The sequence below is a fragment of the Dipodomys ordii genome, unplaced genomic scaffold (genome assembly GCF_000151885.1).
Source record: "Dipodomys ordii isolate 6190 unplaced genomic scaffold, Dord_2.0 Scaffold17, whole genome shotgun sequence".
Classification (NCBI taxonomy): Eukaryota; Metazoa; Chordata; class Mammalia; order Rodentia; family Heteromyidae; genus Dipodomys; species Dipodomys ordii.
In genome coordinates, this window is record NW_012267233.1 from 9356525 (window position 1) to 9380033 (window position 23509).

Genomic DNA, 23509 nt, shown 5'->3' on the forward strand with positions numbered 1-23509 from the left:
GTGGGGCCTGAACTCTGGGCCTGGGCGCTGCCCCTCAGCTCTTCAGTTCAAGGCTAGCGCTCTACCACTTGAGCCACAGCGCCACTTCCAGCTTTTTTTTTTTTTTTTGGTTATGTGGTGCTGAGGCATCGAACCCAGGGCCTCATGCCTGCAAGGCAAGCACTCTACCACTGAGCCACCTTCCCAGCCCCTCTAGCAGTTTTATCTTAGTTAAAATTTTATTTATATTCATTAAGCTTTCTGATTTAATTGCATCTCAACTTTTATTTCATATATTTCACTTTCAAAGTTAAATTTTCACTCTAAAAAGCAAAATAAAGTATGTTGGAAGATCCTATAAGGAAAATCTTGTGTCATCTGACATTTTAGTTTTCCCTGCTTTAATTTCTTTGTTGTCGTTACTACTGTTAGTATTACTGTGGTGAGTTTTTTTGGTTTGTTTGTTTTTGTTGGTTTTTTCCTGTCCTTGGGGCTTGAACTCAGGGCCTGGACATTGTCGCTGAGCTGCTTTTGCTCAAGGCTAGTGCTCTACTACTTGAGTCAGAGTGCCACTTCCACTCTTTTCTTCCACATTTGGCAAACACCGCTTGTATTTGTTTGTGTTTTAAGACTCGTTCAGTAGTTTTATTGAGTACCCGTGAGCTCTTCTGTGAGCACAGTGGCAAACAGAACTTATATTTATGTGACAAAAACATGTAAATATAAAAATTGAATTACTGTGATCTAGATTTTGAGAGTGGTGATTATGTAGATAGTATCAGCGAAGTCTATTGGAGCAAACTTGATTTAGAAGAGGAAATGAGTTATCTGAGCAAAAGTAACACAGGCAGAGGGGACAGATCAATGGTGAGATGGTGGACGCAATCAGGAGCACTAAGGTCAGCATGATTAAAGGAAGTTGAGTTCATGGAGGTGTCCAGAGCTTTCTGATGACCCTGTAGTCTGTGTTGAAGCTATTGGGTAGCTGTGGTGTATGTGTTCCCATAATTTAAACAATCTTTTCTATAGTGACTAAATTGACAAAGACTTTGGTAGTTTTTGTATTTTTATAGTATTTTTACTTTGCAGGATGGAACAAAATTTATGTGTATTGGGGCTCTGTATTCTGAGCTTCTGGCTGTTAGCAGTAAAGGAGAACTGCATCAGTGGAAGTGGACTGAGTCTGAGCCTTACAGAAATGCCCAGGTATTTCATTTATATTAAATCTTACATTGAAGAATGAACTCTACATGTCAACATAAAAATAGTAATCATTTTTTTTTGATGCTTTTAAAGAATCCTTCATTACATCATCCAAGAGCAACATTTTTGGGGTTAACCAATGAAAAGATAGTCCTCCTGTCTGCAAATAGTATAAGAGCAACTGTAGCTACAGAAAATAACAAGGTAGGAATCATTTTGTGCTTATAAACATTTCATGCTTAAACTCATGGTTTTCTTTCTCTCCCAGCTCCTTTTCATCTTTTCATTTTCTATCTTTTTGTCTAATTAGGTCCATAAGTACATGTTTTTGAAGCCTTATGAGCGTGATCCAGTGCCTGGAGGGTGAGGGTGGGGAGAATGCCAGTTTAGTACTTTAAAAGTAGCATTCTGCTTTAAGAAAAAGAAAAGAATGAGAAAAGTGAAAAGCAATGTGTTTTCTTTTGAGAGAGGAGATGTTGAAGCTATAAAAGTAGATCGAAAGTATGGATTTTAAACCTCAAATGCTCAGTTTAGCCTTAAGCCAGTACTATTAAGACTTTTTGCCGGGGCTGGGAAGGTGGCTCAGTGGTAGAGCTCTTGCCTTGCATGCATGAGGCCCTGGGTTCGATTCCCCAGCACCGCATAAGCAAAAAGAAAAAAGCCGGAAGTGGCTCTGTGGCTCAAGTGGTAGGGCACTAGCCTTGACTCAGCTAAAGAGCTGGGGGACAACACCTAGGCCCAGATTCAGCCCTGTGACCGACTAAAAACAAAACAAAAAAACTGTTGCAGGGGCTGGGAAGGTGGCTCAGTGGTAGAATGCCTTGCATGTATGAGGCCCTGGGTTCGATTCCTCAGCACCACATAAGCAAAAAGAAAAAAGCCGGAAGTGGCGCTGTGGCTCAAGTGGTAGAATGCTAGCTGAAGAGCTGAGGGCAGCGCCCAGACCCAGAGTTCAGGCCCCACGACTGGACCCAAAAAAAAGAAAGAAACTACTGGTCATAAATACTATAAATGTTTAAAAAAACAAAACAACAAACTATTGCAGCAAGCCAGGCCTAGTGGTTTATCCTTGTAATCCTAGCACTTGCAGAAGAATTAAAGACCAGCCTGGGTGCTACTCCCCTATCCCCCAGGATGTTACCCCCCCGCCAAGTCTTGCACTCTATTGCAGAGCCATATCTCCATCCCGATTTTTCACTGATTAGTTTGAAACAGTGTTAGGTGTGTGCCTGGGCCATTGATGGGGTGAAGGCATCTAGCTTCCCTCTGTTGAAAGACTTCTGTTTGTGATGGCTTGGAGTCTTGATCCTCCTAATCTCAGTTTCCCACATAGCAAGATTTTAGAATACCACTCCAAGAATCATTATGCCCTTCCCTCAGTTTGATCATAGTTCTTTTAGAAAGATTGCTCAGGCTATCCTTGAGCTCTGGAAATAACTACTTACTTTTGTTTAAACCTTTACTATTTGGTTCTTTAGGTTGCTACCTGGGTGGATGAAACGTTAAGTTCTGTGGCTTCCAAATTAGAGCACACTGCACAGACTTACTCAGAACTTCAAGGAGAACGCATAGTTTCTTTACATTGCTGTGCTCTTTATACCTGCGCTCAGCTGGAGAACAATTTATATTGGTGGTGAGTCTGTAGGGAGGAAGAATTTCAGTGAATTCTTTCATGTGCATAGAGGGCTGTTTGTGAGGAGTAAAATATTAACTTGAGAAAGCCAATCCTATGTAGAGAAGGAAATTCTACTTTAAAGTTACAAGAAACTTAAACATAAATTTATGAAAATAATAATACTGTATTGAATTTTATGAAAGAGCTGCTTACATTTGGGGATAATTTTAATTCTTGCCTCTTTAATACATTTGAACTTTGCTTTTATACAATTAGAAATACAAGATATATGGTATTTTTAGTTTCCTTGCTGAGTTTTGTTTTAACTGTAAGTTCTCTGTTAGGGTCCAAATTTTTTCTTGTATTTAAGGAGATATCAGTAATTTTTATTGGCAAAAACTATATTTAGGTAAGATTTACAATAAAGTCACTTATTTGTAACAAAAATATCCTAAAGGTTTATTAAACTCATGAACAAGTTGCAGTTGAGAGTAACTGCACGTTAGTATTCTGAAATAAAAATACTAGAGAAGGAATATATGAGCTATCCTTTGAATTTTGTAATTTTTTTTGTTTGTTTGTTACTTATTTGACCAGTTGATTGTTTCCTTTTCAGGGGGGTAGTCCCTTTTAGTCAAAGGAAGAAAATGCTAGAGAAAGCTAGAGCAAAAAACAAAAAGCCCAAATCCAGTGCTGGTATTTCCTCCATGCCAAATATCACTGTCGGTACACAGGTAAGTGTTTAGTATTAAGCCTCTCTTATGAGACAATATTTCTCTTACAAATTACTTTCTTCCTCAGTAAGTTAAACCTAAGTAAGCACTGTTTTAGATGAATGTCATTTGAAGCACCAGATTCTAATGTCATGTATGTGTTAGATCATTATTATTCATTCAGTGTTGGTAGCATTTTATAGATTCTGGCTGAGTGCCAGTAGGCTTACTTATGGTATGGAGTTCCTACATTTCTTGAAGATCATTTGGTACTTTGTAGCAGAACTGCCTTCACCAAAAATATTGTTTACTTTACCCTGGTTATATGGCCAGACCTCATTATGTTTGACAGCTCTGGTTATTACTAAGTTGTTGAAAGATATTGCTCAGTGGGAATCAGTGTCTATAGGAGGCTTTGTCAGATCTCTGCATTTCTACCAATTTCTGTTTTTTTACAGATGGTTTCAGGCTTATACAGGTATGATTTTCTAATGCCAGTACTCTTAACTGGTCCTGTTGGATGGAGCAAAGCCATTTGTTTTCTGATTCTGTGTCTGTGTGAAGCCCAGTTGCTTCCCTTTGCTTAAAAACAGCTTCACAGCTGGTTGAATGCAGAAGCAGACATGAGAAATAAGCTGTCTTATTAAATCTGACATTAAGATATTTGTAAAACTGCAATAAATGCCATTTCTCTCACTAACACTTTTGAACATATAGTTACAAAATTGTATTACTACGAGGTTTTGTTATCTAAAAATTTTCAGATTTTTGTTAGTAATACATTTAATTACTGTAGGTGTGACCAAAATTTTCAGATTTTGTTAGTAATATATTTAATTACTGTAGGTGTGACCTACATGAACAGAAAAGTTTTGGGGGGACATAGTAGTACTGGAAAAGGGTTCTGAGATGATAAGGGTCCTATTAACTGCAGTAAATGTTCCATTACTTCACAATTCTTAAAACTTAGAGAAAAGCTGAATTATATTACATAATAGGGCACTTCCTTATGAAGCATTTTCATTTCAGGTTTTGTTCTCATCACCAAAAGGTACTACCATCTGTATTCCCTAAGACTTAAAAAGTAGTTTGTTACAACTGGGATTGTTTATTCCAAACCCACTTACATGTGCTGAATTCTTTTTGTTTGTGAATCTGTTTTTGTTTTTTGTTTTCTTTCTCTTTCTTTTTTTGTTCTTACAGTTGTCTTGTTCTGACACTTGTTGGCTTTCCAAATAGAAATTTCTCACTGATTACCCACTGTTCTAAACATTATTGCTCACTTTTTATTATTTGTGATTTGGTGGGCTGTCTGCCACGGGAGCCTCTTTCTATTTTGTCTGTTTCTTGTATACTCAAAATCCCTTGTCAATTGGTCTCATAAATAGTAAGATATGGCAGCTGCCTCTTTAGCATGTGGGATGACATTACTGTAGGCTGGGAGGGGAAGAATACTGGAGAAAGGAAAGCTTTAAAACAATAGTGTATTAAAATGCTTTGGTATACAATTAAGGTTTTCTTTCAAAGCTTTGGAAAACCTGAAATTAGCTACTATTGTAACATGCCACATTTCTCCTTTAAGGTCTTTCTTGTTGAACCCTCTTTCAGTCTTTAAACTTTAACCAGTCTTTTTTGAAAAATTCTGATGAAACTTCCTGAAAATGGAAATGAAGTAGGGTAGAAGAACTTAATAAAGATGCCTACTTTTATGAACTGTTTGTCTTGTAATTGTACTTTGGGATGCCTATTCTTCGGTACATTTGTAATTCTAAGCCAATAGTTTCACTTCCATGTGTCTCAAGTATACCACCAACCACCTTTTTTTTTTTTTGGCCAGTCCTGGGGCCTGTGCTCTGTCCGTAAGCCTCTCTGTGCTCAAGGCTAGTGCTCTACCACTTGAGCCTCAGCACCACTTTTTCTGTTTATGTGGTACCGAAGAATCAAACCCAGGGTTTCATGTATGCTAGGCAAACATTGTACCACTAAGCCTCATTCCCAGCCCACCAAACATCATCATCTTCTTCTTTTTTGGCGGGGGGGCACAGTCATGGGGCCTGAACGCTGAGCCTGGGCGCTGTCCCTCAGCTCTTCAGCTCAAGGCTAGCACTCTACCACTTGAGCCACAGTGCCACTTCCGGCTTTTTTCTTTTTGCTTATGTGGTGCTGGGGAATCAAACCCAGGGCCTCATGCATGCAAGGCAAGCTCTCTACCACTGAACCACCTTCCCAGCCCCAACAATCTTTTTATATCTCATTTAGCTATAAGCCATCAACATGATCTTCATGAATGCCAATAGGTTTTTTGTTTTGTTTTGTTTGGGGAGGTCCGGTTGTGGGGCCTGAACTCTGGGCCTGGGCGCTGTCCGTGAGCTCTTTAGTTCAAGCCTAGCACTCTACCACTTGAGCCACAGCACTACTTCCAGCTTTTTTTTTTTTTTCCCTGCTTATGTGGTGCTGAGGAATCCCAGGGCCTCATGCATGCAAGGCAAGCACTCTACCACTGAGCCACCTTCTCAGCCAACCAATAGTTTTGTATAACAATCTTTTAATTATTTTAATTGTTGGAGATCTGAACAGGAGGTCAGTATGGTTGAACTGTTAAGAGACATCAGATGAAATCTCCATATGATTCTCTTTCAGATGGAACTATTGGTGATATTTGACAGTGCCATTTTATAGGTTTTCAGGGTATAGATTGAGGAGGTAGACATTGTAGGTGAGAATTTCACAGATTATTTGCTTCTAAATTCAGTTAAACTTTTGACAGTATTGTTTTCAATTTAAAGGGAGAATTACAGTATCCACCAAAGTATCTGGCTAGTATAAAACATCAGTCTTCCTGAGGAAACATCCATAGAAATCAACTTATAGAGCCTTTGTAGCACTGTAAATTAAAGGCGAAAATTTAAATTACAGGAAATGCAATTTGTCTTCACATTTTATTGTTTAAATGATAAACATTCTTAGTTTCTCTGTTTTCCTTTGGGCAGAGTGATTAATATTTACTGCATACATTTTTATTTTTTATTTTCATTTATTTATTTATTTAATCGGTGGTGGGGCTTTTTTCTTTTTGCTTATATGGTGCTGAGGAATCGAACCCAGGGCCTCATGCATACAAGGCAAGAGCTCTACCACTGAGCCACCTTCCCAGCCCTGCATACATTTTTAAAGTTAATGCTAACTATTGAGCAAAAGTTACTCTGGCTTATTAGTTTTAGGAACAAAATTTTTGATAGATACCTTTAGTGCTACTTTAGCCATATTGTGTAAGATTGTACTGGAAAACCTAGGATATAATACTGTTACATACCACGTTTCATAATTTGTTCTAAAGTTATGTCACCTTGGTGGTTTTCTTTTGTTTCCTAGGTATGTTTAAGAAATAATCCTCTTTATCATGCCGGAGCAGTTGCATTTTCAATTAGTGCTGGGATTCCGAAAGTTGGTGTCTTAATGGAGTCAGTTTGGAATATGAATGACAGCTGTAGATTTCAACTTAGATCCCCTGAGAGCCTGAAAAGCATGGAAAAAGCTAACAAAACTACTGAAGCTAAGTATGTATTATGGTTTTATATTACTTCCTACTTGCTGTTTTTTATGAATCTGTATTACAAAATGAGATATAGAGCTATCAGGAATCAATAGATTTTGCTGATTGCAACTAATGTAATAATTTGTTCTCGCTGGTGGCCAAAATGGCAGTGCAGCGTTGGCTTTTCTGGTTCTTCCCCTCCCCCCAACATCATTAACTTGCCATTTTTGAAGTTGTTACATAGCTGTAATGTGTTGTTTTGTTTTGTTTTTGGTTGGTCTAGGGGCTTGAGCTTAGGGCCTCCGTGCTGTCTCTGAGCTTTTTTCGGCTCAGTACCACTTCTGGGAAATTAGAGTCTCCTGGCTGACTTTGGGCTGCAGTTTTAAGATCTCAGCCTCCCGAGTAGCTATGATTACAGGCATGAGCCAGGCTGTAATAATGTTTTTAACCTTACTATTATGCTGACATCTTTTTTCCTCTGTAATTGTCTTAATTTATTTTTTCCGCTTTTTTCTTCATGTGTTTGGATTTTTTTCCCTCCCTATTCCTGAGGCTTCAACTCAGGGCCTGGGCAGTCCTTGAGCTTCTTTATGCTCAAGGCTAGTGCTCTACCACTTGCCAGAAAGCTATTTTCAGCTTTTTCTGCATAGTTTATTGGAGAAGAGAGTCACATAGACTTAGTGAAACCCAGGCTGTCTTCAAACCGTGATCCTCAGATCTCAGGCTCCTGAGGAGCTAGTATTACATTTGTGAGCCATTGGCGCCTGGCTTGTCTTTTTATTTTTATTTATTTTTTTGTTGGTTGTGGGGCGTGAACTCTGGGCCTGGGCACTGTCCTTCATCTCTTCAGCTCAAGGCCAGCGCTCTACCATTTGAACCACAGCAAACTTTTGGCTCTTTTTTGTTTTTTTTTTGCTTATGTAGTACTGAGGAATCAAACCTAGGGCCTTATGCATTCCAGACAAGCACTCTATCACTGAGCCATCTTCCCAGCTCTTGTCTTTTAATTTTGAGATGGGCTTGTTACTGTAGCGCAGGCTGGCATTGGACTCATGATCCTCCTGTCTTTGCCTCATAACCTCTGGGATTACAGCTATGTACCACCATACCTATCTTAATTTCTAAAATCTTGCTTATATTTTGATCATAGGAAGGGTTTGACAGGTTAATGTATTTAAGATGGAAATAATAAAGGATTTGTAAACTTTGGGTTGAGATGGGGGATTTAAGGGAAATGTGAATAGAAATGTAATTGAATTTTAAATTGTTATGAAGGCAAGACCAGCATCTTAATATTAATGCTCCAGAAATACTTCATTAATCATTAAAAAATACATAATTTGGCTTAGTAGTTTTCCTCCCTCTGGTTTATAGTAAAACTTTTCTTTTTGAAAACATATTTGTTTTTTGGGTCTTGTCTCATCCTTTCACTTTTAATCTTGTTACAGATATGTGATCCTTATTGCACCATGCAAGAGTATATTCCATAAATAACATTTAAAACATTTTGTTTTTTTTTCCCCTAAGTACTTTGAGGCATTGAAAAATGGTTATGATTACATTGTATGTATAAGTTTGTTTGTTTGTTTTTGGGTCCAGTCATGGGGCCTGATCTCTGGGCCTGGGCACTGTCCCTCAGCTCTTCAGTTCAAGGCTAGCACTCTACCACTTGAGCCACAGCACCACTTCCGGCTTTTTTTTTTCTTTTTGCTTATGTGGTGCTGAGGAATTGAACCCAGGGCCTTAGGCATGCAAGGCAAGCGCTCTACCACTGAGCCACCTTCCCAGCCCCTGTATGTACAAGTTTTTAAAGACATTAGTTTGGGGATGGGAACGTGGCTTAGTGGTAGAGTGCATGCCTAGCAGTGCAACATAAACAGAAAAAAAGCAGAAGTGGCTCTGTAACTCAAGTGGTAAAATGTTAGCCTTGAGCAAAAGAAGCTCCAGGACTGGCACACACACACTCAGAAGGATCCTAGTTTGCGCTTCATTTATGCTTATATGTGGTGACAATATATGTTTGGTTCTGGTATTGGCATTTCTCCTAATATTTAAAATGAAAACTGAAAAGCCAGGCACTAGTGTCTCCCACTTGTAATTCTAGCTATTCAGGAGGCTGATATCTGAGGATAGTAGTTGAAAGCCAGCCCAGGCATGAAGATCCCTGAGACTCCAGTTAACCACAAAAAAGTAGAAGTGGAACTGTGCCTCAAGTGGTTAGAATGCTAATCTTGAGCACAAAGGCCCAGGCCATGAGTCCAAGGCCCCAAATTGCCACCAAACAACAACAACAACAACAAAAACCCTGAACGAAAAAAAAACACGAGCCAGGTACTATTGTCTCACGACTGTAATCCTAGCTACTGAGCAGGCTGAGACCAGAAGGATTGTGGTTTGAAGCCAACCTGAGTAGAAAATTCCAAGAGACTTCATCTCCAATTAGCTATCAAAAAGCCAGGTAGAGGCCTACTTCAAGTAGTAGAACACCAGTAGATCTAGAAGGCCAAATAAGAGCAAAGCCCTAAGTTCAAATCCTAGTAGTATCAAAAAACAAAAAAAAAATTCTTTTTGGAGCAAAATTGAACAATATGTATGAGAAGACTTTAAATGCATGCCGCTTGAGGAAATGTTTAGCCTAGCCAGCACAAGGCCCTGAGTGCAAGTTTTAGTACTGGCCAAAAACAAAACAAAAAACCCTAGCCAGAAACATGAGGGTAGTTATTACAAAAGTTGAAAATATAATTTATTTCCCCTCCCTCCCTCCCTCCCTCCCTCCCTCCCTCCCTCCTTCCCTCCCTCCCACCTTCATTCCTTCCTTCTCTATCTCTCCATTCCTCCCCCCCCTCTCTTAATTCATTTGCTCTATTTCAGTCAGTGTTTAATGTTGCTGTGTGAACCTTGATTGCTCAGGAGGCATATACTAGGTTGATATTTATCTTTCCTGGATGCAGCTTATATAAACTTACATAAGCTTAATTGTCTAACTTGTTGGTAGCTTTTATTTTCTTTCTTATGTTAAGATACTGAAATTATATATTAACATTTTCAGGACAGGAGTTTTTCATATTTTACTCCTTTATAAATATAAACTTGTCTTTTTACGTTATTTGAAAAGTCGTTTAATTTTCTTAAATGTAACCGAGCATCATTTCTTATCTTAGGCCCGAAAGTAAGCAGGAACCAGTGAAAACAGAAATGGGTCCTCCACCATCTCCAGCATCTACATGCAGTGATGCCTCCTCAATTGCAAGCAGTGCGTCAATGCCATACAGTAAGTTTTCTTTTCTTTTTCTCTCTTTCCTTTTTTTTTTTTTTAAATTGGTCGTGGGGCTTGAACTCTGGGCCTGGGAGATGTCCCTCAGGTCTTCAGCTAGTGCTCTACCACTTGAGCCACAGTGCCACTTCCTGTTTTCTGAGTGGTTTATTGCAGATAGTCTCCCTGGCTGGTTGTGAATTGTGATCCTCAGATCTCAGCCTCCTGAGTAGCTAGTATTACAGGCTTGAGCCACCACCCCTGGCTGGCAGTAAGTTTTATATAGGGTGCTTAGGTCAAAATAAGGCCCTAGAGAGACAGCTCCAGGTATATTATTTCTGACTAGACTTAAGTCATACATACCACCTTAAAAGTACTTTCTGTGTAAGTTATGTTTTGGAAGTATGCTTTAAAAAAAAAAGAAAAAAAGGTAAAATTGCCCAGCTCCAGTGCCTCATGCTTATACTCCAAGCTACTCAGGAAGCTTAGATTTAAAAGCACAGTTTGAAACCCTCCCAGGCAGGATAGTTTGTGAGACTACTGTCCAGTGAACCTGCAAAGGCCAGAAGTAGAATTGTGGCTTAAGTGGTAGAGTGCAGAGTATTAGCTTTGAGCAAAAAAGTTCAGGGACAGCACCTAGGCCTTGCCACAAGGTCAAGTCACAAGACTGACATACATGTACATGACAGTATTCATTGTGGTACTAGAAGGAAACCACTTGCCACTAGGTAGAATGTCCATCTTTTTAAACTTTTTTTTTTTTTTGCCAGTCCTGAGGCTAGAACTCAGGACCTGGGCACTGTTCTTGAGCTGCTTTTGCTCAAGGCTAGTACTCTACTACTTGAGTCACAGAGCCACTTCTGCTTTTTTTCTGTTTTATGTAGTACCACTAGGCATGTACTCTACCACTAAGCCACATTCCCAGCCCAAACTCTTAATTTTGTAAACTCATTGTAGCTTGGCCGCAACTTTTGCTAATGATTGGTACAATTTGTATACTGGGTTTATAATTCACTGCATTTAAGGAATTTTTAAAAATTGCCTCAAAATTTATGTGACAGTTTCAGATGCTTCCCTCTCTCTCCTTCTCCCTCTCCTCCCCAATTCCCCCCCTTTCCTCCTCTTCTTTTTTTAGTTATTTATTTTTTTATTGTGAAAATACTGTACAGAGGGGTTAGAATTACATGGGCAAGATAATGAGTACATTTCTTGTCAAGCATTGTAGCCTCCTCCTTTGTTTCCCCTTCCCATCCCTTCCCAGCCTCCCCCCCTGCCCCCCTCCCTCCTCTTCTCCCCTCTCCTTCCCTTCCTCTTCTCCCCTTCTCCCCCTTTTCCACTTATAAAAAAGTACCTCAAAATTTATGTGATAGTTTCTGAAATGTGTTATCCAGCAGATAATCTCCCTTCTTCCCTCTCCCCTCCTTCCAGGCTTCCCCTACCTCCCCATCTTGGGGCTTGAACTCAGGGTTTGGGTGCTGTCCCTGTGCTTTTTCACTCAAGGCTTGTGACATCCCTCCACCACTTGCGTCTTTTTTGGTAGTTAACTGGAGATTAAAGTCCCACAGACTTCCTGCCTAGGCTGGCTTCAAAATGTGATCCATAGATCTCAGGCTTCTGAGGAGCTAGAATTATAGGTGTGAGTTACCACTACCCAGCATGGCATTGTTTAATTACTTGTTTTTGTTCAGATACTGGGCTTCATGCTTTTGTAGTTCTTTTTTTTTAACTCAGAGTTGATGCTCTACTACTTGGGCTACATCCTTACTAGAATTTTTTTTTCATTTTAATAATAAAAAATATTGTCTTTCATTGTCCAGGCTGACCTAAAAACTTGGCATCCTTTTCCCACAGCCTCCCCAAGTGCTAGGATTGCGAGTTTGTACCACCAAACCTGGAAGGTGGTCATCGTCGTCTTCCTCCTCCTCCTCCTCCTCCTCCTCCTCCTCCCCTTCTTCTTCCTTCTTCCTCCTTCTTCCCTCTTCTTTTTCCTCCTTCCCCTCTTCCTACTCTTTCTTCTTTTTTTTTTTTTTTTTGGTTGTTGTAAATTGGTTCTTTTTGAGATACAGTTTCTCTTTATGATCTAGACAGTTCAGGACGTTGTGTTTTCCTGTGGCATTGGAGTTGACAGGTCTATGCCCTTTCCCTTAGTTAGCATAACAAGAGCTCAGTAATACTCCTAGCCCTTGGTTGAGATGGAGTCTCATGAAGGCTGGCCTTGAACTATGATTCTTTTATCTCTGTCTTTCAAGTAGCTAGGATTATAAGCTTGAACCATTGTGCTCAGCCCTGGTCTTTTTAAGCCTTGGTCAAATAACCTCAATTTTGAACATTCTAAGTATGTAATTTTCTTTTTCCTTTATCATTGTAGACAATAATGTTAGTGTAATTAGATATTAACAGTTACAGCTATTCTTCCCTCTATTTGAAATAGAAGTTGGTCATAAAACTATGATTTAGAAAGGGATGAGTCATGAAATTTTAGCTAAAAAACTACAGTTATAGATCCCTTTAAAATTGGCTATTGTTCATATATTTAGATGAAATCTATAAAGTCTCTTTTACATTTTCTTTTTGGTACTTACCATTTTGTTGTTGTCTAAGAACGACGTCGGTCAACCCCTGCTCCAAAAGAAGAGGAAAAAGTGAATGAAGAGCAGTGGTCTCTTCGGGAAGTCGTTTTTGTGGAAGATGTTAAGAATGTTCCTGTTGGCAAGGTTTGTTCAAATTGCTAAAAATTAGGTACTAACAATACTATAGTGGTATTGGGTATTAAGTTTATTATATGTAAGGCTGCCTTTAAATCAGCACTTCAGTGTTTTTCCTTTAGTTCCATCCAGGAATCTCATGCAGGTTGGTCTCCTATTCAACAGATTAAAAAAAGGATCCCTCACTTTGAGAATTTATCATGATGTATTGGTTTAAAACATAAACACCCTGGGCTGGGAAGGTGGCTCAGTGGTAGAGCGCTTGCCTTGCATGCATAAGGCCCTGGGTTGGATTCCCCAGCACCACATAAGCAAAAAGAAAAAAGCCGGAAGTGGTGCTGTGGCTCAAGTGGTAGAGTGCTAGCCTTGAGATGAAGAGCTGAGGGACAGTGCCCAGGCCCAGAGTTCAGGCCCCACGACTGGACCCCCCAAAAAATATAAAAATAAAACATAAACACCCAAACAAAGATTGTACAGTTATATTTATTTGTGTGTGTGTCTTGGGGGAGGGTTCTGGGAATGAACCCTAAAACCTTGCATTTGTCGGGCAAGCACACCACCAAGTTATATCTCTAGTCCTTGTTGATACAGTTCATTCAGTGGGACTGTCAGACTATGCAAAATGAGATTATCTTCAGCTATTTAGGAGGCTTAGATCTGAGGATCACACTTCCTAGCCAACTCAGGTTAGTGTGAGACCTTTAATCTCCAATTAACTGTTAAAAAGCTGGAAGTGCAGGTATGGCTCAAATAGTAGAAGGTTAGCTTTGTGCAAGAGCTCCAGACCCTAAGGTCAACCTTCAGTAACAGCACAAAATAGTAGCAAAAACATTAAAAGTGTTGCTTCTCAGTTATATTAGTTCTATTTTAGTACTTAATACCTGCTTTAAGGTTATTGCACGGCATTGATGTTGAACTTTACCATCATCCAGAAAGTTGTCAATGTTTTTTAACTCATAAAGAGGAAAGATGAGATGATTTCAGAGATTATACTTAGTCTTTTTCAGTTTATTACTAAACACGCACTGATTGTAAGCAAAGTGTTAGTGACTTTTGTGTAAGTTAATTTTCTCTTTGTGATTATTGAAGAAACATAAAAATGATCAGTTAAAATGTATTCCAGGGACTGGGAAGTTGGCTCAGTGGTAGAGTACTTGCTTAGCATGCATGAGGCCCTGGGTTTGATTCCTCAGCACCACATAAACAGGAAAAGCCGAAAGTAGGGCTGTGGCTCCAATGGTAGAGTGTTAGCCTTGAGCTGAAGAGCCCCACAACTGGGCCCCCCCAAATATATATATTCCATATGAATATATTTAAATGGATAGAATTTGTGTGGTGATTTCACATAAGTTGTCAATATTCAGTTTGTGTCTGTTTCTAGGTGCTAAAAGTGGATGGTGCCTATGTTGCTGTAAAGTTTCCAGGAACATCCAGTAATACAAACTGTCAGAGCAGCTCTGGTCCAGATGCTGACCCTTCCTCTCTCCTTCAGGATTGTAGGTTACTTAGGATCGATGAACTTCAGGTAAGTATAACAAAGTCCTTTACCAGGTAAATATTGGAAAACTTAATAAGTTCTTCAGTATGAGTTTGACAGCAAAATTTCGTATTGTCATGCAGGTTGTCAAAACTGGTGGAACTCCCAAAGTGCCCGACTGTTTTCAGAGGACACCTAAAAAGCTTTGTATACCTGAAAAAACAGAAATATTAGCAGTGAATGTAGATTCCAAAGGTAAAGATTACTATTTCGGGTAGCAAACTCTATCACAGGAAGAGTATAATGTAGTTTGAATTATTTACAGTGCTTGTTTCAGTGTAACATAAAATGACTTACAGCTGAACTGATTCACAATTGTGTCCAGAGAGGTAAAAATTTGGTTGCTACACATTGGAAATTACCAAAAATGTATTTATAGTTTTTTTTGTTTTGTTTTGTTTTTGGTAAATTTATGTGCTCTGAAGGTGTACATGCTGTTTTGAAGACTGGAAACTGGGTACGGTACTGTATCTTTGATCTTGCGACAGGAAAAGCTGAACAAGAAAATAATTTCCCTACAAGCAGCATTGCCTTTCTTGGTCAGAATGAGAGGAATGTAGCCATTTTCACTGCTGGACAGGTCAGAGGTTCTTTTTTCTTTCCAAGAGTGTGACAGTAATACTAACATGTTGCTTAGATGTTGTCTTTGGTTTGTGTTTAGTAAGCTATCAATTTATTTAGAATATTCAGCATAATCTGAGATTTATAAAACAAAATTAAGTTTATTATTATTGTTTTTAGTGGTGGTACTCCAGCTTATGCCTGTAATCCCAGCTCATGCCTGTAATCCCAGCTACTCAGGCAGAGCTGAGGATTGTAGTTTAAAGCCAGCCCAGACAGAAAAGTCCATGAGATTCTTATCTCAAGTTAAATCACTAGAAAATTTGAAGTAGAGCTGTGGCTCAAAGTAGTACAGCACTAGCCTTGAGCAGAAAAGCTCAGGGATATAACCCAGGCCCTGAGTTCAAGCCCTATGACTGACAAAATAAACCTTTTGTAAAATCCATTTTTCATTGAGAACCAAACTCTGTTTTCCCTCTGTTATAGGAATCTCCCATTATTCTTCGAGATGGAAATGGTACTATCTATCCAATGGCCAAAGATTGCATGGGAGGAATAAGGGATCCTGATTGGCTTGATCTTCCACCTATTAGTAGTCTTGGAATGGGTGTGCATTCTTTAGTAAACCTTCCTGCTAATTCAACAATCAAAAAGAAAGCGGCTATTATCATCATGGCTGTAGAGGTAATTTGACTTTTGAAACTAGTTGGCCTGCAATCTACAAGGCATTGCTAGTGTCTAGAGAAAAGGTTTGAATAGATCTTTTATTACTCCTTCTTTCCCTACACTAAGAACCAATAATGTGTTAAAACAGAAAAATAAATCAGTAACTATGGTATGTTATTGGTGAATGAATCGGGGTGTTGAGATGCACAAACCAACAGGCTAAGAATCTGACTTGCCATACAGAATGTTTCTTTGAGGAGAAGGGGACACAGATAGGGGGTGATGGTGGCAAGAGTTAGTTGCCAGCTCGATATTTGTATATCATCAATAAAGAAAATGTGATATTGATTAAGGAGAAATACAGGAAAAACAAAGGGAATGAAGGTAAAGGGTGTATGTGTACTTGTGGGTATTTGTTAGATGTGTATGTGGAAGCAGCCACTAGAAACTGCTGGTTCAGGTTTAATACAGACAGACATAGATTTAAAAGGATCATTATTTATGTGCTTTAGGGTACTTGTGGGTTAAGTGGAAGTAAGAGGTATGTTTGGAAGGTATTGAAAAAACCCAGGTTACATATGATAGTGACTGAAGCACAGTTATTTATGGAAGATGATTAGATTTGCTTTTAAGATAGTATCAGAAGGATTTGTTTCTAGTAAGGGCCAAAAGGAAGCAATGAGAGCAGGTTTTAGAAGAATGAAGCTGTTGTTTATTAATATGAAAATTATGTAAGTGATAAAGGTAACAGGAGTTCACAAATAAATGTGTGAAGTTGAGATTGCCTATCAGATCCATGAGGAGATGGTGACTAAAAGGTAGGTAAATCTGAAAATCAGGAGGGAAGGAGCCATGCTGAAAAAAGATATATGGAGCTCCTTAAAAGAGTTAGGCTGAATGGGGTCCTTGAGGTTATAGGGAAAAGGCTTGGGCCTGAGCCCTATTATTCTAGCTTTCAATGCTAGAGCAACAAAAGAGAATGTAAGGGGCATAAGCAATGGATGAACAGTGTATTGGAGACAACTGAAGAACATGTGTTAGGTAGGGTTTTATGAATCAGCTGTATGTAGGTCAGGCAGTGTCAGAACTGAATATTGACTGCTGGATTTTGCTCCATATAGGTCATGGTTGAGAGTAAAGATAAGTTATGCCTGATAAGAGTTAGCTAAGGAGAAAATAGGGATTGAGGAACTGGAGATACATATAAATAAGGGGACTTTCTTTCCTTCCTTCCTTTCTTTCTTCCTTTCTTTCTTTCTTTCTTTCTTTCTTTCTTTCTTTCTTTCTTTCTTTCTTTCTTTCTTTCTTTCTTTCTTTCTTTCGTTCTTTCTTTCTTTCGTTCTTTCGTTCTTTCGTCATGGGGCCTGAACTCTGGGCCTGGGCACTATCCCTCAGTTCTTCAGCTCAAGGCTAGCACTCTACCACTTGAGCCACAGCGCCACTTCCAGCTTTTTTCTTTCTGCTTATGTGGTGCTGAAGAATTGAACCCAAGGCCTCATGCATGCAAGCCAAGCACTCTACCACTGAGCCACCTTCCCAGCTGTAAATAAGGGGATTTTCTATAGAGGATGTTGATGATTATCGTGTAGGATGTTCAGTATTTAGATTAGTCATTAGTTTAGAGATGATAGGTGAACTTTTTAGAATTGTATCCAAATAGACTGAATCCAGATACTGCTGATAGAGAGCTACTTAAAACCTTTGGTTTAGAGACACAGACTGATAATCTTAAGTTAGTTTTAGTTTAGTAGTTCCAAAATATAAGGAGTATAGATCAGGAAGCGGTTTATTTATTTGAATTTGATACCTGTAAATATGCTTTTAATTCTTGAGTTTGACAATATTCAAAAGTTACAGGCTTACCCGGGCGCCTGTGGCTCACACCTGTAATCCTAGCTACTCAGGAGGCTGAGATCTGAGGGTTGTGGTTCAGAGCCAGCCTGGGCAGGAAAGTTCGTGCGACTCTTATTTCCAATAAACCGCTAGAAAACTGGAAGTGGTGCTGTGGCTCAAGCGGTAGAGCGCTCGCCTTGAGCTGAAGAGCACAAGGACAGTGCCCAAGCCCAGAGTTCAAGCCCCACGACTGACAAAAAAAAAAAGTTACAGGCTTAATATTGAAAAATTCAGATTTTTTTTCAGTTGCTCTTAGATTAAGTGATTTGGTAAAATGCTGTGTAAAAGGGTTATAGAAGTCAGGAAGAGTACATTTGTTTTTGGACAGTGTTACTCCTTCCCTACTGGAGCTCTTTTATCATTTGTTAACATGATGGGACAGAGCTGTATGCATCTTGCCTTTGGCCATCTGCCTGTGTTGATCATTTTGTATGGCCCAAGAATGATATTACAAATACCCAAATGGCTCTTGGCAAAAAGCAAAAAAAAAAGGGTTCCCCCATCACTGATAGAACCTGATGGTGGTCTTTTCTACTTTTTTGTGGTCCTATGACCTGTTGTTAAATCCAAATGTCAGTTGCCTTTTATTGTAGCACCAATATTATCTTTTATTTTTAATTAATTTATATTAATAGTACTGGTGCTATCACAGTTTTTCAGCTGTGTCCATTTGCATTTGAATATGGCTGCTTTTCTACAATAGTTCATTTAGTTGTGAAAGTTGAAATTCCAGCTTTACAGAAAGCTTTCATTCTCTTTTCTACTCCTGACATTTGAGTTCTGTGCTTAGAGTGCCCATAAATTTCAACTTCTTTTGTCAGATTATCTGCAGTTGTCTTTAATTAAAAGAAAAAGGGTATTTTTTTTTGTTGGCCACAAGGCATTTTGACATATGTAATATGCTTTGTAACCTCATTGAAGTTTTCCTCCCTAATTTTATTTTGAGTACAGAAACAAACCTTAATGCAACACATTCTTCGCTGTGATTATGAGGCTTGTCGGCAGTATCTTATGAATCTTGAGCAAGCTGTTGTTTTAGAGCAGAATTTACAGATGCTACAGACGTTCATTAGTCACAGATGTGATGGAAATCGGAATATCTTACATGCTTGTGTATCAGTTTGCTTTCCAACCAGTAATAAGGAAACTAAAGAAGAAGAGGGTAAGATTAAAAACTGCACAATAAGAAAGATCTTCAAAGTTTTTGGCAACCTCAAAACACACTGTCACAAAGCAAATCACTATAAGGAATTTTTCCTTTTACTTTGTTGTGTAAAATTTGTCAGCTTTAACTTTCTCAAAAGCTAAAAATGCCTTTCATTGTGTAATTAAAAATCTTGTATCTGTGTTTTTATTGCTTTTGATTCTTTTCACTGTCACTATCTAGTATAATACAAAGTGTGTTTTACTGAATTTTGTAATTGCAAATAACATTACTTTTATTATAAATTTGGCAATTTAATTAAACCAAGTTCTACTGACACCACTTTTATTCCAGTGTTTAGAATTGGAGGTGGAAATTAAGTTAGTAAGTTAAAATATTTTTGGGAAAAAACATAAGTTGGTTTTCGTTTTTTCCAGGGAGATTTTAATTGGCTAAGTGTAGGTAGAAACTGAAAACCCAGAGTGCAGTGTGTGTAATTTAAAATGCTTTTCCTAAGTCCAGTGATAATCTTGAGCACATGAGAGTAGGGTTACACAGTGACCCTGTCTTCCCCTGCCCCATCTTTAAAAAAGAAAAAGAAAAGGCAGAAAGAAAGGAAAGGTACTTAAAAATATTTCTGCTGTCAATATTCTGGTAGTAGCTACATTTTCAAGCAGTATTTTGTATACTTCTGACCTTCGTGTCATTGTCACTGATATCACTAGAGAAATGAAAACAGATGTTGGTTAGAAGCTCTTTCTCTTAAAGATAAACTTCAGTCTTTTCTGACCTTACTTTTGACCTTTGTGAGTAGAAAGGCAAAGCAAAATAAGAAAATAGAGTATTCCTTTCCAGGGAAAAAAGTCATCAGTGTGTACTATGTAAACTGACATGTATATACTGTAACAGTATGTACATGTATTTGTGAAGTGTTGTATATGTATTTTTGAAGCTTCAGTTGATCTTCATCTTTCCCCTTATGTTTCAGAAGCAGAACGCTCTGAAAGAAATACATTTGCAGAAAGGCTTTCTGCTGTAGAGGCTATTGCAAATGCAATATCAGTTGTTTCCAGTAATGGCCCAGGTAATCGGGCTGGATCGTCAAGTAGTCGAAGGTAATGTGATTTTTACAAGGAAACATTCCTTTACAAGAAAAACATGCCAAGTACAGAAAGTGTTGTATCTCTTATGTATATCGTATGCCTAAGTTGGTGGATCCTATTTTTATTTTTTTATTCCTTTCAATAACAGCATGACAAAATTACCTGATAACCAATTAGAATTAAGTATAGAACAATAGGATTTCTTAATAATTAGTAAATTTGAGGCAATTTTAAACATTCAGATTTCCTTTTTGGAAGTGTTCTGAATTCATCATTCTTATTTCCTAGGAAGTTCATTTGGAGAACAAGTAGTATAAACAGTAATTGAAATAAATCTTAATCTTTTAATTTTCAGATTGTTTAGGTCAGTTTCTGAAATGATTTAGTGAACTGAGAAGAAATGAAAAGCTGTATGAATGGTGTTTACATTTTCAGGTTTTATTAGCTAATATGGATGTTGGATATAGTTTTCTCTCTAGGGGAAAAAATCATCCTAGATATGAGAGCGCTAAAATTCTTGGTTACTGACTGATGATAAATGGAAGCACTGCTCATGCATGGTAATACAATAGGTGGTCTGTTTTCTGCTTCTTAATCATCTTTCCCTTTGATAAATGGTTATTCTTTAATTGGCACCAGGAAAGCTACCAAGTTGATAGCTTCCCTGGTTCAAGAACATCTGGAAGGGAGATACATTAAAATCTGTTTGTGGATGGTCCAATTATAATTTTAAACAGTACAAAAATATATAGACTACACAGAATGGAAATTAACCAGCTTACCTAGGATTGCATTAGGTAGACTAAGTGCTGGGTCTAAAATGGAAAGCAACTTAATTCTTCATGAAGAAATTAGTGTCTGAATTATTTTCAGGTATTTTATTTCCTCAGGGAAGTTACAGGTGCAAATCAAGTTGGACTCTGATATGGTTGGTCCAATGCCAGTTCTGCCATCTTTTTTTTTTGTTGTTCATGTAAGGAATATTTTGAAGGCAAAGACTAAAAGGAGCTTCAAGAGTGGGTGATGTGTTGCTCACAGAATAATTTGCAGAGTAAGCTCCTTTGAGGAATTTGCCGAAGATTTCACTGCAGTGCTCTTAACCAGTTCAAACTCAGGGCTGCCGGTTGAACAGATGAAAGCACAGGAATCTTATTATCCACGCCGGGCAGTAGGAAGTCCACAGACTGCTTCATTGAAGTGAAACCCTCCTCTAGCCTACAATGGATTTTCTAGGCGATGCCCCTTGATGAGTATGCAGGCTGGGATTCATGAGCTGTAAGCTCAAAACTGATGCAGTTTCACTATTGAATGGAGTACTGTTAAATGCCTTCAGATGATGATTTGACTCAGAAGTTTTGTTATGTGACTCAATAGTTCCTGAGTACAAAGGGCAGATTTAGTGGAAAGCTTGATTGATGCAACTGATTTGTACTCTAGAGATTATTAATCTGGAAGACACATGACCTTCGCTTTTTTGTCACAGTGTTATGTTTGAACATGACTGGATTCTAAGGCTTCTGTAGCATGGATATAACGTGCTTACAATGAGGAAATTACATCATCCTTGAATTCTTCCATATTGTCAGAAAATACGATGACTCCAGGCAAGCATATATGAAGAAATGTCAAAACTCTGAATCTTAGCAGCCAAGGTGGTATCTCCTCAGTATTGTCCTCAGCCACTGAGGATCCAGGTGAATCTTCATGAATTGTGTACAACATCTTGAAGAATAATTTCCTTTTTTTGTTTTTTGTTTTTTTGTTTTTTATTTTTTAAGAATCTATATGAGGAGCTGGGCAATACACTTAAAATGTTCCCAAGACCTAATGAAGAAAAAGTGGTTAAGGACAATCTAAAAAATGACAAGGAATGGCCCCCTCATTTAATATTGAATTGACTACAGTACATCACAGCAACAGAGTTGGGAGTTTGCAAGTTCAAGATGAGACTCTGGTCTCAATTTATCTTCATTCTTAATCTACACTAAGCTAGACATTGGAGAATAGCCCTCTTTATGTTTTTGTTTGGCTTGTGCAGTGTTACATTTTTTTCCTTAATTTGAATACCTTTAGAAGAGCATGTATGCCTCTATTTTGCCATTACTCCTTATTTCTTACACCTGACATCCTTCATTTATTTTACATTTCTGGCCCACTAGGTGTTTTGTTTGCAACCCTGGTGTAAGCACTCCTTTATAAGCCCAAAGCATTTATTTTCAGGTTATTGACAGTACCTCCCAATTACTGCTGATTTTTTTCTTCTGTGCTTTGAGTACAGCACATTAGGATACCCAGTGTCTTATGAAGCATAATTTAAATTGTAAAGGAGCATCACAATGTGAAAAATCACTATGATGTGTGATGTGACGGGTAAGGATCCTGCCCTTGATGATGACTTTGGACAGGGAAGTGACCTTGAATGAAATCATCACTGTACCCTGATCCCTTCTGTATTATAAAAACTCTTAAATTCTTAATTGGGAAGAAGATAAGTGATAAAATGACCATATTATGTGATTTTTAGTAATAAATATAATAGCTAATGTATAATGAGACAGTAAATTTTACTTTTTGCTGGATCTTCCAAAGAGTTTTTCTGTTTCAAAAAATATAAATAAGCCTTAAAAATTCATGTGTTCATGAAAGTAACCTTTAATGGAAATTCTTCTGAATGCCTTTAAAAAACTTTTTCCTTATAAAATGAAAATATGTTTATGGAAAACCAAATATATCCACAGATGAACTAATTTTTCCTATTAGAGATGATTCAAACATTAAATTAAATAAACTTTCAAAATTACTTATTCATATATTGTAGCATGCTTACCTTAGTGTATGGTATTAGGTCTTTAAGATCAGAAGTATCATGTCTGGGTAAGTCCACATGGGAGGGAGAGTGTTGTCTTGCCCTTAAAATTGACCTTTTCCTCTATTTAGAAGCTCTAAAATTGTGGCTTAGTGGAAGGAATTTGTGCTCTTAATCGCTGTTAGTCCTAAATATGTTAATTTTATAGTCTTTGTAAGATTTTATTAAGAGGTAAAGTACAGACTACCTCTGTAAAGGTAGTTTCTAGTTCCCCTAATAAGGTCTGTGTTTATGATTCTTTGTCTTTCTAGTGATGGAAGCAACTGTAAATAATTTTTTTTAATAGATGGAGAAATAAATCATGCCCAGACAGTCTGATAACACATTTTAGAAGTCTAGTTTTATTTATTCTTTGGGATTCAAGTTGTACTGCCAAAATGTCTTTTTGTCTTAAAAAAAAAAAGCGAAATTGCTCTTTGCTTTAAAACTGCCTATGATATAGGTATTAGTTTAATTGCTTTTGAGAGCACAGAAAAAGGTAGGCCAACTAGGTTTTGTGTTGATTAGTATGTTTTCTGATATCTATTATTAAGTTTTACTGCCTGTAGACAGAACAGGAAAAACTTGGTTTTAATATGTAGCTGTTTATCCTAACTGTATGAAAGATATTTCTAATCTTACTTCACTACAGTTTTGTTCCCTGTGCTTAAGTTTGTATGGGAGCTTACTATAATGGCTTTAGTTTTGAACTGAGTACTAGAACTCCCTAGTTGGATTTATCACTCACTGATTTATT

General features: G+C 38.0%; 1 protein-coding gene across 1 annotated transcript in view; it reads left to right on the top strand.

The window, feature by feature from the left end:
• Ubr5 (ubiquitin protein ligase E3 component n-recognin 5) overlaps nucleotides 1-23509 on the top strand; it is a 113253-nt gene that overhangs the window by 44840 nt on the left and 44904 nt on the right. The window contains exons 10-22 of the mRNA XM_013012389.1: nucleotides 1069-1185; nucleotides 1276-1386; nucleotides 2661-2815; nucleotides 3414-3531; nucleotides 6883-7067; nucleotides 10207-10316; nucleotides 12900-13012; nucleotides 14385-14528; nucleotides 14624-14735; nucleotides 14966-15120; nucleotides 15588-15785; nucleotides 18612-18822; nucleotides 19793-19919. Of these exons, the coding sequence (XP_012867843.1) occupies nucleotides 1069-1185; nucleotides 1276-1386; nucleotides 2661-2815; nucleotides 3414-3531; nucleotides 6883-7067; nucleotides 10207-10316; nucleotides 12900-13012; nucleotides 14385-14528; nucleotides 14624-14735; nucleotides 14966-15120; nucleotides 15588-15785; nucleotides 18612-18822; nucleotides 19793-19919 (1856 nt within the window). The remainder of the gene's footprint in view (nucleotides 1-1068; nucleotides 1186-1275; nucleotides 1387-2660; nucleotides 2816-3413; nucleotides 3532-6882; nucleotides 7068-10206; nucleotides 10317-12899; nucleotides 13013-14384; nucleotides 14529-14623; nucleotides 14736-14965; nucleotides 15121-15587; nucleotides 15786-18611; nucleotides 18823-19792; nucleotides 19920-23509) is intronic.